This window comes from Sarcophilus harrisii, chromosome 6 (genome assembly GCF_902635505.1).
Source record: "Sarcophilus harrisii chromosome 6, mSarHar1.11, whole genome shotgun sequence".
Taxonomy (NCBI): Eukaryota; Metazoa; Chordata; class Mammalia; order Dasyuromorphia; family Dasyuridae; genus Sarcophilus; species Sarcophilus harrisii.
This window is the reverse complement of record NC_045431.1, coordinates 14,755,245-14,769,827: the sequence shown is the minus strand read 5'-3', so window position 1 is coordinate 14,769,827 and position 14,583 is coordinate 14,755,245. Positions and strand designations below refer to the sequence as shown.

The following is a 14,583-nucleotide window of genomic DNA, read 5'->3' as shown; positions in this document are numbered from 1 at the left end:
CCAGCCATGCAAGCTTATCTTTTGTCCAGAGGGGAAAAATAAATTCTCCTCACTCTTTATACATATATATTTATGCATATATAATATATATTTATACAATACTCTTTATATTTTGATGTTGTGATAATTTTTTTCCTGCTTTCTTCAAATTAGCATTCACTTAAATTCCTGGCAACATATATAAAAGAGAATGAAATTGAAGAAATGAATACTGAGGATTTTTTTCTTTTTCCAGCACTTTTCTGTTTGAATAAAACAACAAATTAATATTTATAAAAATAACCATTGTTTCTTTCCTTCTTTCTGCTGCCTGAAGGCCTGAGCTACAATGTTTCAGTGGGATTCAGGAGTAGGTCCTATTTGAAATGTCTTTTTATAGTTAATTTTTAGCAATAAGGGATATCATTGCATGTAAATAACTAGAAATGTATTATCTGGAGCATCTTGTATCCATAGGATTAAGGGAACTGGCTTCTCTTTGCCTCTCTTTACAGAACAGATATTCAGAGGTAAAACAGGACGTGAGGCTCTTGGCAAAATGAATCGAACCAGCCTTAATGAAGGGAGTGGGGGAGAGGAAGTGGAAGTGGGAGTGGGAGAGAGGAGGGAAATTCTCTTCAAATTTTCAAAATTTGGTGCTGACTGTGGCCTTGCCTTCCCTTATACCCTGGGAAAAAGAGAAATGTCAAGATAGACTAGTTCTACGATCACTAGGAAAGGAGGAAGAAATGTTCTTCCCTTCGTCATGTAGGTCAGTCTGGTCTATTAGATGGTATTTCCATTTATCTCCATTTCAACCAAATGAAATGAAATAAAAGGTTTTTTCTGCCCCTTCCTAGGGATTTTCAGAGACTTGTAGGTTCCTTCTGATGCTGTGATGAGTACCTGCTACAAACAACTACTTGACACTGTAGCCAAAAGAAAGTTAACGTGATTTAACCATATCAATGGTAACATAGTGTCCTGGGGAAGACCCTGGTCTGCATAGACCGTATTTGTTCAATTCTGTACACCATATTGAAGAAAAGATACTAACACATATGAAATGTTGAGAGAACAATAGAAAATATAATTGTACTAAATTGTATAGTATTTAGAAGTTCAAAGAAGGGAAAAATTAGTGTAAACTGGAATAGTTGGGAAAGGTTTGTGGTAGAAATAGGGACTTGAATTGGGCTTTAAAAGATGAGTGGAATTTGACTGGGAAGAAAACTAGAATGAGGCAGTGTGGCACAGTGGAAAGAGCCCTGGAGTAGGGGTTGGAAGCTAGGGATTCCAATTCAGATTAGAATCCATATTTGATCACTGACTAGCTGAATAATCTTGGGCAAGTCCTTTGATATCTCCAAGCTACAATTTTCTCATCTTTAAAATGGAGGAGTTGAACTAGATGAAGTCTAAGGAACTTTTGAGTAGATTTAAGTCCATTAAACTAGCATCTTGTTTCCAGGCCCTATTAACCACTATTGACCAGGACATTTCTTTTCATTAATTTGATTTCAAATCAAGATATGAAGAATAGGGAAATATATGATATCTCAGGTCTCTCCCAATTCTAAAACTATGAATCTCTTCTGAGACTATAAAGGAAAAGTGTTAAAAATCCTTTCCTCCACCTTCCCTATCTTTCCCTCCATTGTAGGGTTAAATTTCATCATAGAATCTGGACAGCAACTCTGGGAAGAAAAAGTTCCCTCTACACCATTCCTTCCTTAAAAAATGGTTTAGCTATTACTCTTTTTTCCTCAAAACAAAATGGAACGGATTTTTTTTTCTATCTTGGATACAAAGAAGGTCTACCCTAAACAAGTTTGACAAAATGGAAGACCCCATATAGAAGAGGAATCTGGGTATTCTGAATTATCTCCTCTTTAGAGAAGAGATAACATGGAATAATAGAAGCACAATGGGATGGTAGAAAGCGCTGGCTTTGAAGCCAAGGAGACCTAGATTCAAATCCTGTCCTTTATGTATACTTGCTTTGTAACCTTGTGCAAGATCCTCACTCTCTTGGTACCTAAAGCAGCAACCACGACTCTAGATAGCAGGAAACATACCAGTCTATGTTGGGAGAGAGAGTTTTCTCATCTGCAGTGCTCTATGCCAGCCAATACCACTGTTTTTGGAGAGTCCATCTCTCTCCCTCACTCCTGTCCAGAAATATTTTGGTAATTTACTGACGAAACAATGGGGTAGACAGCTACGTGGCACAGTGGATAGAATGCTGTCCCTGAGTCGAGAGATTTCAAATTCCAGCTTCAGATCCTTGATGCTTTCTAGCTGTGTGACTCTGGAGAAGTCACTTAACCCTGATTGCCTCAACCTCCCTATTCCCCAAAAAAACAGTAAAGTAGAACTGAAAGACTGTGATTTACCATTTTGTGTATTCCTTGAAAGACTGAGCTCCCTTGGTCCTTTTTTAAACTTGTGCTGCAGGTGGGTAGTATTTTACAATCTGCAATATCAACTTTGCTGAGTATGTTCTTGGGATAAAAATTTACTGGAGGTCAAAGCCTGTTTGAGGGCTTCTTGGAAGGCTAGTTTTGTCCCCTGGTTGCAACCTGGGGACAAAGAAATATCTGGGTTTGGGTTTTTTCTTAATTTTGTTTTTGCAAACTAAATAATCGGAACCAAAGAGCACAGGGAAATTCATGGCACGGTGCAGCAGTCAGGGGACCACATTATCAAGCCTCTGCTCTCTGAACATAATACAACATGTGCCAAGAAATGGAGAAGCCAAGCAGAAAAGATCATTTGGTGGAACTGGTTGGATAGATTTATTTTCAATAAAAAATTGAATGTTTGACTAATAATTAATGTAAAGAATTTAAATTTCCACTTTTAAAATCTCTTTCTCCTTTTAAAGTGGATAACGTATTAGAATTCCCATTTATATGTATTAGATGGTAGCCCATATACAAAAAACATCCTTTGCTGAGCTGGGAAAAAAAGGTGATTCCTCTTCATCTTTCTAGATCCAGTTCAAATGATACCTATTCTGTTCAGCTTCTGTTGACCATTTCCTGACACTCCCATTCACCCCAGGAACTGGTATCTCTTTCCTTTGAATGTCTGCAGCATGTACATTTTATCTCATCTCCCTCCTGTTTTCCCATTAGAAGGCAAATTCTCTCCCTGGGGGAAAATTAAAAAAAAAGGAAGAGTTTGGTTTTCTGTTGTATCCCTCTTAGGGACTTAGCGTGGGGCCATGTTCAAAGTGAATGTTCCCTAAATATCTGTGGACAGTTTTGAAAGAGGGCTACTTAGCCATGAGATTTCAAAAGGATCTGACCTGGTGATTATCCCTGTAAACCAAATGTAAAATCTTTTTATAAAGAGCTCGAGAATTCACAATCTGGGAGAAAGAGAATCTCAGAGGCTATTTCACCCAACCCGTGTCGGTTAGGAATCCCTTCTAGGATCTCCCCAACAAATGATTATCCATCCTCCTACTAAATTATTCTAGTAATCTAGTATATATTAACCATATACTAGTAATCTAGTAATATTCTAGAACTATTACTAGTAAACTAGTAACATGCACTACGTGATGCTTCCCATGCATCCTAATTATTAGGAACTTTTCTTTACATAGTAGCAAAAGCAGACTCTCTACAATGCATGCCTATTGCTCCTATTCTGCCCTCTAGGACCAAGGAAAAAAATAATAAATCCTACTCCCTTCCCCATTACTGCTCTTCAAACGATTGAGAACAGGTACTTTGTCCAGGCATTCTTCCCCAAAGTCAAGCATTCCAAGTTCTTTCAACTGTTCTCCTATGGCCGAGTCTCCAATCTTCTCCTTAGCTGATTTTCCTCTTTTCACCTATCAGTATTTGTCAGTATGACATCCAGGACTGAAAATAATATTTCAGAAGGGTTCAGAATGGGGCAGAATAAAGCAGGCTTAGTATAGCCCTTGTTTTGGGCACTATACTTATATTATTATCACAGGCAAGCATACATCTCTTTACCTGTTAGAGTAAGGTTAGTTTCTCCATCATTTTTAAAGGATAAGACTTCATACTATGAATTACTCTTACTCTTACTACTTCTACTACATTATTTCTTACTATTGGTACTACTACTTCTTATTATTACTTTTTTTTTTACTTCTTACTACTACTACTACTACATATTTACTATTGCTACTACTACTTCATACTACTTACTATTGCTATTACTACTTCTTACTATTTACTACTACTTACTACTACTACTTCTAACCATTTCTTCTTACTTCTACTCCTACTCCATCTTACTTCTGCTCCTACTACTTCCTTCTACAACTGCTCCTACTACTATTATTACTACTTATAAACATAGTTCTTTATGTAGCACTTTAAGAATTGCAAAAGATTTTTCACTTTAAGGATTTGAACATACCATCCTATTTAATCCTTATCACACTGCTATATATTGTTAATTTCATTTTACATAGAATGGGGCCAAGGCTTGGAGAAAGTCACTCTACTGTTCATTCAGTTCAGTCATGTTCCACTCTTTATGATCCAGTATTCTTTGCAAACATATTGGAACACCTTGCCATTTTCTTCTGCACTAGTCTAAGAGAAACCGAGGTGAAATGACTAGCATTAGGTCACACAGCTACTAAGTGTCTGGGGCAAAATTTGAATTCAGGTCATAATGACTCCAGGCCCAGCTATTTATCTCCTGAGTCACCTCATCCCCTCCTAACTGATGCTCATACAGCTGTAAAATCTCTGATGTAAGATTGAAGCCTCCATCTCTCTTGATTCTACATCTCAATTTATTCTGACCATCATTTTAGCCTGAGACCTTTATTAGATTCTTAACCCTGTTGTCCAGTCTATAAACTAAACTTCCTGACTTCATATCATCTGCAGATTTGGTAAGCGTGCCATCTATGTTTTCAAGTCATTGATAAAAGTGATTTTTATGTAGCTTCATAAACATTAAAATGGCAAAAGATAGATCCCCAGAGCTCTCGATTAGAAACCTTCTAACAGGTCAGTGATCCGGTAGCTGCTATTCTTTTGGGCTGTTCATTCAACTAATTGTGGACATTTCTGATTTACTGTTATCTAACTTGTATCTCTCCATCGTGAGTCATTCACAAGGAGAGTGTTGGAGTCAGTCAAAAGTCTTGTTGAAATAGAAGCAAATTCATCTACAGCTTCCTCCTGGTTTACCCCACTAATTACCATGTTAAAAAAGAAAATGAGATTCAAAATAGACTGAAGGTTGAAAGGGAACTTAGAGGTCATTAATTTTACAGGTGAAGACACGAAGGTCTGGAAAGATTAAGTAGCTCCACCAAAGTAACACCAGATAGTAACAGAGTGAGGATCAAATCTAGGTTCTTTGACCCCAAAGCCAGTGTTCCTTCCAATTTCTATGCCATTGGGCTCTTAGCAATTCTTAGCAATACTAGCTTTCTGACTCTTGCAAACCATTCCTTTAATAATACATTCTGGAACCTTCCCAGGACTCAAAGCCAAGCTTATTGGCCGATAGGTTGAAGATTCTAACCTTTTCACTTTTTGAAAAACAGGTTAACATTTTCCCTTCTCCAGATCCCTGGCACCTCACTCATTCTCCAGCTTTTAAAGGTCACTGACAAAGGCTCAGCAGTCACATCTGCCATTTCTTTCAGTAACCTGGGATGTTATTCATTGGACCTGGTAACTTGAACTCATTGAAGACAGCCAGGTACTCTCTTACCATATTCTCTTGACTTCTCTGGGATTTCAGTTTCCCATAGCCATTTTTGCTAACACCTTCATCTGAAGAGCCTTGGTAGGGAGTGCAGAAAACAAAATAAGAGTTGAATACTTGAACCCATGATGTGCAACCCAGGCACATCAAGCAATGGATTATTTCCTTCTTTGGTCTTATTCCTGCTCCTAGTGTAGTTTTTTTTTAAAGCCCTTTTTGATTGTCCTTTGCATTGATTGTCAAGCTCAGTTTCTTCTGAGCTTCAGTCATCCTAACACTATTCTTATATTTTTTAGAGTCATCCTCCATTGCCTCTCTGTGTTTCCATCTTCTAGAAATGTCTTCTAAAAATCTAAGCTGTTCAACTTATGGATCCACACTTCTTGGATAGCTCTGCCTTTCCTTCTTCATTGGAATCATTTGTGTCCATATCTTCAGAATTTAATTCTTGATAGTTGGAGAATTTGACTTTTTATGAATTTGAAAGATGAAGAAGATACAAGAATTGGGTTTTCTATGTTCTCTAAAACTTTTTCAAAGTCTCATATCTGATGTCAAAGACAACAATCTGAGTACTTTGGGTGACCCTAGATGTTCTTCAATAGAGTACTTCCATTTTGTGAGACTTGGTTTACCTACCTACCTATAAAAGAGGAGGTTGAGATTCTTCACAGTCCCTTTCAGCTATTTTGTCATGATTCTCAATTTCTGTTCGGCATATCTAGAAATCAAGCATTGATCTATTTTTGTGGTATAATACATACTTAAGTATATTACCAATGAGGGGAAACTTGATGCTATATAGATCTGAATTCACATGCAGACATTCTAAATATGTATCCATGTGAATCAAATGTATTTCCGTACCAACGTTGTCATGCTATTTATATACTCCTTTATATTTGTTTAGATTTGAGGTGTGAATTTTTTTTGACTCCTGATCCACTAAAAACTAGATCAAAGATGGGAATAAATGACTACCTGATTCTCTGTCTGTTACCAGAGACTTGCACAGAAGGCATTTATGTGGCAGGATTTAAGTGCTTCTGACATCCACAGAGGCAAAATGAAACTTGGCAGTCTTAATTATGACCAAACTCTTAATATAATTATTTGCTAAAGCTCAAAGTTTTATAAAAGTATATGGTTATATGTATTGGTCTACCTGCCATCTAGGGGAGGGAGTAGGGGAAGGAGGGAAAAAGTTGGAACAGAAGGTTTTGCAGGGGTCAATGCTGAAAAATTACCCATGTGTATATCTTGTAAATAAAAAGCTATAATAATTAAAAAAATAGTAAACCCTTACTAAATATACATATATGTGTATATATATACATATATATATATATAGTTATGCCCTCTTAAATTAGTAGATCTTTATTTGTACTCAAATTCAGGAAAAAATGGATATTGATAGGTTTAATTTAACAAAAAAGTTCTTCTAGGGTAGAACCCTTTTCAGCAAAGCAAAGGAACCAATAGAGTGTCCCAGTGATATATTTGATACCTCTTTTATCATTAATTAATACAATTATTCATTCCCTCACTCTTTCATTTATACATTCATGTGACACACCTTTAAGTGCTTACTATGGACATTTAATAAGAGCCCATTTTAATCTCTGGGAACCATTTTAGTGCTTACTATGGACATTTAATAAGAGCCCATTTTAATCTCTGGGAACCATTTTTAAATTTTTTCTGTTTCATGCGGACACCACAATCAAAGAATTCATCCCCTAGAAACTACTGCTAATGAGCTTCTCCAAACCTCATTAGACTGGTCCTTGGGTAGCAGACACATATTGTTGCTGAGACCACAAGCAAACTTTTCCCAGCTTAGCAGAACCTGCCATAACCTTTTTTCATGATTGACTAACTTGGATCATCTTAACACCAAAAAAAAGACACCAAAATAAGTTCCAACAGTTATGGAAACAGGAGAGGTGGGTAAGACAGAGTCTTTGCTTTCAAAGAACTAAAAATTGAATAGGAAAAAATAAGAAATTATACACAAATAAATCTACACAAAAAGTATCTCTGAGAGTACAGTGTGCTATAAAATCAGATGAGGGAAAATTAATCAGTTAACAAGTGGTTACTCTTGCCGGGCACAATGCTTTCATGGCAATCTGTAGAAATCTCTTTTAGCTATGAGTGTGTCATAGAGAAGATAGCATTCGAGCCAGGAATTGAAGTAGGATTTCAATGAAGGTATGAGTAAAGGTGTCACCGGGGAGAGCACAGGATTGTGGTCAAAACCCAAAAGAACAAACACGTGTTTAGTAAATGGTGAATATCACAGTTTAGATGGAGTAAAGTGGGTTGAAGTTGGATCCTAGAGGATCTTCAGTGACCAACTGAGGACTTTAAAGCTTGAACTTTCTATGATAGACTTTATGAAATTGTTGACAGAAATTGGATTAGGAAAACTAATCTCATCGTGAGATATAAGGAGTTTGTAGCTCCCGGAAAGCTTTTACGCAGGGAAATACTAGGGTGACTTGGAGATTCAGAGTGATTGATTAAGAAAACAAAAAAAACAAAAAAGCAAAAAAAGAATTTTTGGTTATGTGAATTCATAGGTTTTAGATCAGAAAGAACTTTAGAGATCATCTAGTCAATCAACTAATACACATTTATTAAGCATCTACTATTTCCTGACCTCCAAGAGGTTATAGTCTAATGAGGGATGATTACATGCAAATATATACAAAAACATAAAATTATTAAAAGAGAGAAAGCACTGGAATTAGTAAGTATTGGGAGAGAGAGACTTCCTATAGAAGGTAGGATTTTATTTGGATTTAAAGAAATCCAGGAAGGTCAGTAGTTAGAGCAAAGGAGGCAGAGCTTTCCAGGTATGGATGATAGCCAGAGAAAATGGAATCAAGAGATGGAGTGTCTTATTTGTGGAACAGACAAGAAGCCAGTATCACTAGGTCAAAAAGTACTTGTTGGGGAATAAGGTTCCCAACCCATTCCTTTTAAATATGAGGAACCTGGGATCCAATATTAGAAAAAAAAATAACAGAATTGGGTTATTGAGTGTTCCCTCTACACAGAAGCCACAGATAGAGTTATGGGGACCAAGGCCTGGGAGAGGGCCCGACAAGCTTGGGTTTTGCTAGCCTGGTCGTGCTAAGAGTTAAAGAAGCTGTAACGTATGATGGTCTTGCCAGTATTGTTTGAGGGCCAGAGATTCAGTCTTCCTTCTCACAGGTCGAGGATGCATTTAAGTAGGGACAATTGATTACAGTGGCAATTCGGGCAATTGTAAACTCGAATTTACAATGAGGACTCATTCATGGTGCCCATTAAAGTGGCCTTTTCTCATGACAACCCTGTGAGGTAGATGGCATTATTAGCCCCATCTTACAGATAAGAAAATGGAAGCTCGGAAAGGCAAAATGACTGAGAGCTGGTTAGAATACAGAGAGACCTGGGAGACTGCATATTTGGGCAGCTTCTGGCATCAGTAGCCATCACTAGGTATACCTGACACGCTTTGCATTTTACAGTTTTCCTGAAAATGAACCCCTCGAGGTAGACCAGGCAGTGTTATTAGTTCTATTTTAGACATGAAAAAATAAACACTTGGAGGTAAAGAACTGCTGTCAGGGACTCCTCTGGAGTCCTTCCCTTGTCACAACATCTCATAAAATCTAAGGAGTGGCTGTTCTGGGCCTCTTTAGGATGGCTGTCTGTGGAGCTGGGTCATTAGGAGGGGCCGTGTTGTGGGGTGGCCCTCAGAGGATGCAGGAGACAAGAGGCAGCCAATACACTGTGACCATTCGCTCACCCATCCAGAGCAAGAGCAAACGTTCAGACTCGCCAACAAGTCAGACTTTCTCATAACAATTCATGTTTCTATGGAGACTTGAGATAGGCAAAACATTTTCCTCGTAAGAACTTTATAAAGTAGGGAAGAAAAGTAATTATCATCCCCATTGTACAGAGGAGGAAACTGAGGTTCATAGGACTAAAGTGCCTTTGTTTAGGTTACCTAGCTAGCAAATGTCTGTACCACTTGGTTCTAAATCGAATATTCTTTTCATTACATTGTGTTCTCTCTTCCTCACTACTAGACTTCCTTGCTGTAGAATTCTGTGAGTGGGCACGTGTCACACGTGTGTGCAGATTCTATGCTCATTTTTCTGGACTGTGGATTCTGGCTGCACCTTCCACTTGAGTAATTGTCGCTCCAGACTAAATTTTGTAGTTCTTTGACCTCTTCCATATTCCCTTTGGCTATGAAATTTCTCCTGAGGGATCTGTTATAAGTATAAGGAAAACCTGGGTTTATCATGACCACGACTCGTTTGACTTGAAAGTGTGATCTAAAGAAGTCCTCCAAGCTTTATCCCGATATTTAAAATTGTCTGATTTGACCCAGATCACAGCAGCCAGGCATCTTACAAATGAAGCAGCAAACTCTTTTAATTGTATAGGTCTTGAATATATAAATTAGTTTAATTAAAATGATCATATTGGCCCTGCTTACCCATGAATAATTAATATTTCTCTAATTATTTAAATCTGGTTTTATTTGTATAAAAATTGTTTTACAATTTTATTCATCTAGGTCCTGGGGTTTTTTGGAAAACAGATATACTTCCAGATTTTATACAGTCTAGAGTTATTTTAAATGTGGTATCTCTTACTATCTCTTTTTGGAAAAAATAAAAGAAAGTTATATGATAACTTCATCTTATTCTTAAAAGGAAAAGGAAATTGCACATAATAGATTTGCAGTTTCATGTACAATCATTTTTTTTATTTGACTGTGATATGGAAATACTTGTTTTATTTCTTAAATTCAGAATAAAATAACCAAAAGAAAAAAAAACCTAAAAATACAGCCATTTTGTCAGGAGGAACCTTAGAGATCATCTAGGGTAGTGTGGTATAGGGGAAGAGCAACTGTGTGAATTTGGATAAGTTACTTAAACTTTTGAATATATGGTATTGTCATCTGTAAGACAATGGGGTTGAATTAGATGGAGTGCAATAGAGCTTCTAGCTCTAGAGAGATGTTCTTATAATTCTGCTTCGTGGCTATTAGCCAACCACTTAGTCTCTCTGTTTCTCAGATCCTTAATCTGTACAATAAATATAATCTCGTAAATAAAAAGCTATAATAAAATTTTTTAAAAAATAGTAAACCCTTACTATTTAGTATATGTATATGTGTATATATATATATATATATATATATATATATATATATATAGTTATGCCCTCTTAAATTAGTAGTCTTTCCTTCAAGTCTGAAGGACGGCACCAGAAAAATGTCTCACCAGAAAAACAAGCAAAACAAAACAAAAAGGGCTGGGCCAATCATGTAGCAAGAATGGGTAGCAACCAATGGACTGTCCACATGTTCCTTTAATATCCCTTCACTGATAGGAGAATTCAAGGAAATCCCCTAATGCCCTGGTTGATGAATTTCTTGGAACACATGGACTAGAGCGAGAAGCAGACCAGCAGGCCCATAATGGCAAGGATGATGACATTATCATTGAAATGCAATCAAACAACAATCATTTCTTAAGCATCTGCTATGTGCCAGGACCGTGGTAGGCCTTAGGGAATACAAATACAAAAAAAGAAACAACTTCCACTCACGAGGAATTTGCATTCTAATATGGGAGACAACTAGTTTACATGTAAATATGTATATAATAAATTCAAATAAATGCATAGTAGTTTGGGAGGGAGGAGATTAGTGGTTGAGATGACAGGGAAAGGCTTCGTGGAGAAGCAGTTGCTTGAGCTTCTTCTTTAAGGGAGCAAGGGAAGTGATGGAAAGGAGGTGACAGAAGAACTGAATTTCAGGCACTGGGAAAGGATAGTGTAAGACACAGAGAAGTGTTGTGTGACAGGGTCGCAGAGAAAGAGGGAAGGAGTGTTCAAGGAGAGTGGCGAGATAGACTGGGGCTAGATTATTAAGGGGTTTTAAAAACCAAAAGAATTTATGTTTAATTTTTGAAACCATAGGAAACCGTTTGGTTAAATAGAGAAATGACAAGATAGCTCTGAGTTTAAGGGAAGTCTTTTTAGGAGCAGTGTACTAGAATGGGAAGAGCCATGAAACAGAGAAGCCAGTTTGGAGATTGTCACAATAATCTGGGCAAGAGATTATTAGGGTTTAAACAAAGGTGGCAGCCATCAACATAAAGAGAAGAGATCAGATCTATGAGATGTGATGGAGGCAGAAATGACAGAATTCAACAATTGATTGGGTCTGTGTGGTAAGAGGGAGTGAAGAATCCAATTGTTTGATCTGACCCCATAGAATTTGCCCATGGTGTTTTCTTGGCAAAGATGCTAGAGTAGTCAGCCATTTCCTTCACCAGTGTGACTCCATTTTATAGATGAAAAACTGAGGTTAATTGGAATTCTGTGACTGACGCAGGATCATACAGCTAGCAAGTATCTGAAGCTGGATTGCTACTCCATTCTTCCTGACTCCAAGCCAGGTGCTCCATCCACTATACCAGCTAATTACCCCTAATTTGACATGTGCCAGTGTCCAAATGCCATGCAGTTGCTCATTTGAGGCTGAAGCTCGGGGCAAAGACTGGGGCTAAATATATCAATTTGTGGGACTCTTGTGGATCTGTGGAAATAAAGCCGGGCAATTGCTCCTACAGGTGCTATGGTCATAAGTACTGAAAACCCAGAATCTTGTCACCAGTTTTTGACACTGACTCAGTTGTCCAACATCAGAAATGGAGATAATTTTATCAGTTGAAAGAAGAGGCATTTGTATCACTTTGCCATTTTACATTGAAACCGTGAGACTTTGCCATATAATTTTGCAGTTAATATCTTGCATATGTATTGCCTTTCCCATTAAAATATGAGTTCCTTGAGACTTACTTCTTCATTTGTATCCCCAAGGCTTAGTACAGTGCCTTGAAAATAGTAAACACTTAATAAATGCTTTATTCATTCTCCATAAGGATGATAATTAGATCCTTGGGAGCTAAAAAAGTTGCTGAGAGAGAGAATATATGTAGAGAAATAGGAGGAGAAAACCTTGGAGTATACCCACAGTTAGAGGAAACGATCTGTTTGATGAACCAGGGAAAGAGATGAGAGGAAATCAGGGAGGAAAAAAAAAACCAGGAGAAAGAAAAAAGAGTAAAAAAATCAATAAATAAAAACCTTAGTGGGGAGGGAATATTTAGAAAGAGAAGGGAGTCAGCAAGATGAAATGCAACAATTAGGGTGAGGAGTTATAAGTGTAAGGAAAACCTGGGTTTATCATGACCATGACTTGTTTGACTTGGAAGTGTGATCAAAAGAAGTCCTCCAACCTTTATCCCGATATTTACCTTAGAAAAGGTCTTTGGATTAAGTGATTAAGAAACTATCGGCAGTTTTGGAGAGAGCAATTTCTGTTAAGTAATGAGATCAGAAGCCAGATAGATAGTAAAGGGTTGAGGAATGAGTGAGAAGAGACTAAGTGAAGACAATGAATAAACACCTTTTTCTAGGATTTTTGCAAAAAAGGGGAAGGGAGACAAATTACAGATGTTTGTATGGATGTAAGCATTTTTAAGACTGGGGAACACTTTAGCATATTTGAAGGTAGTAGAGAAGGAACCAGTTGATGATGAGTGGGAGGATGATTGAGGTTGCAATCTGCTGGAGAATATGGAAGGAGAGAGGATCAAGGACATAAATTGAGTTGGTTTTGGTAAAAGGAACGGCCTCAGAGACTAGGGAAAAGGGATGATGGTAAAAAGATTATGGGATAATGAGAATGTGAGAAGAGGTACCTGAAGCTGAATGGCCTCAATTTTCTGTTAAGTGAAAAAGCGAGATCTTCAGTTGAGGAGAGGGAAAGGGAAAGAAGAGGTATGAGACTCCTAGTGAAGAAAAAAAAAGTTTTAGAATAGCTTCTGAGATATGGAATAAATTAGGGAGGACTAAAAAGACTGCTCTGCTACACTGAGGACCCAGCTGAAGTTGGATATATGGATTTATAATGTGCCTACTCAGAACAATTGTGTGACTCTCTCTAGCCCCCACAGCACCCCGAAAAGGAGCCACAGAGGTGAAGGGAGTAATTCAGGGCTAGGATTTAGCAAGAGATGAGCAGCATTAGAACAAGGGTGTGAGGGATTCAAGGGCAGAAGAGAGTGTAAAGTTGAAATTTCTAGCTATGGTATTGAGATTGCAAGGGGGGAGGAGGTAAAGTCAGAGCAGGAGGAATGGCCTGAAAAAGTACTAAGGGGATGGATGGATTGGAGATCTTGATCAAGGAGAAGGATTTATGAAGAGTTAGAGATGGAATTTTAAGAGGAGATAGTAAACAGTAAGAGAAGAATGTCCTGGTTCCTGACTGAAGGAGTGGAATACCTGTGAATAGTGGTACGTTCCAGAGTGGGACCATCCCTATGTGCAGCAGAGATGGAATAAAGGACCAGGTCATGGAATTTAAGAGGCTGAGTGTCATAAAGGACAGACTAACGCCAGCATCCTCTTAGTTCAGATTCAGTGTTGGAATGAAACATTTAACAGTCACTGGAGATTTAACAAAGAAGGAAGTTTACTTTGCACTAACACAGCAAGACTGTGCATCAAGCATTCAAGGGAACTTAGGTTCTTTAGAGCCATCCCTCTTAGTTCCATCTTGAAATTCATCTGGTCGTAACCCATAGGATTGTTATGACTTGTGTGATGTAGCTGGGACTTTTTATGCACCCAGCTCCCGGGGAAAGCTGCTAGAACTGTGAGGGAAAGAGATCCAAGATCAATGTAAGTTTATTCATTAAGGAAAGCATTCCAGAGGGCACGGTCGAAGAAAGATGAGGTAGGGTAGAGGGAAAGAATGGGCGATGGAGATAAAAAAAATACTTTGATTCACAA

The 14,583-nt window shown here is 37.8% G+C and overlaps 1 protein-coding gene across 4 annotated transcripts in view; it reads left to right on the top strand.

The window, feature by feature from the left end:
* Positions 1-14,583, top strand: part of CCDC149 (coiled-coil domain containing 149) — a 128,958-nt gene that overhangs the window by 101,074 nt on the left and 13,301 nt on the right. For 3 of the 4 annotated variants that reach the window (XM_031943151.1, XM_031943150.1, XM_031943148.1), the window contains one exon: positions 317-349. The exons of the other annotated variant lie outside the window; for it this stretch is intronic. In XM_031943151.1, coding sequence (XP_031799011.1) covers positions 317-349 — 33 coding nt within the window. The remainder of the gene's footprint in view (positions 1-316; positions 350-14,583) is intronic. 4 annotated transcript variants of the gene reach the window in all.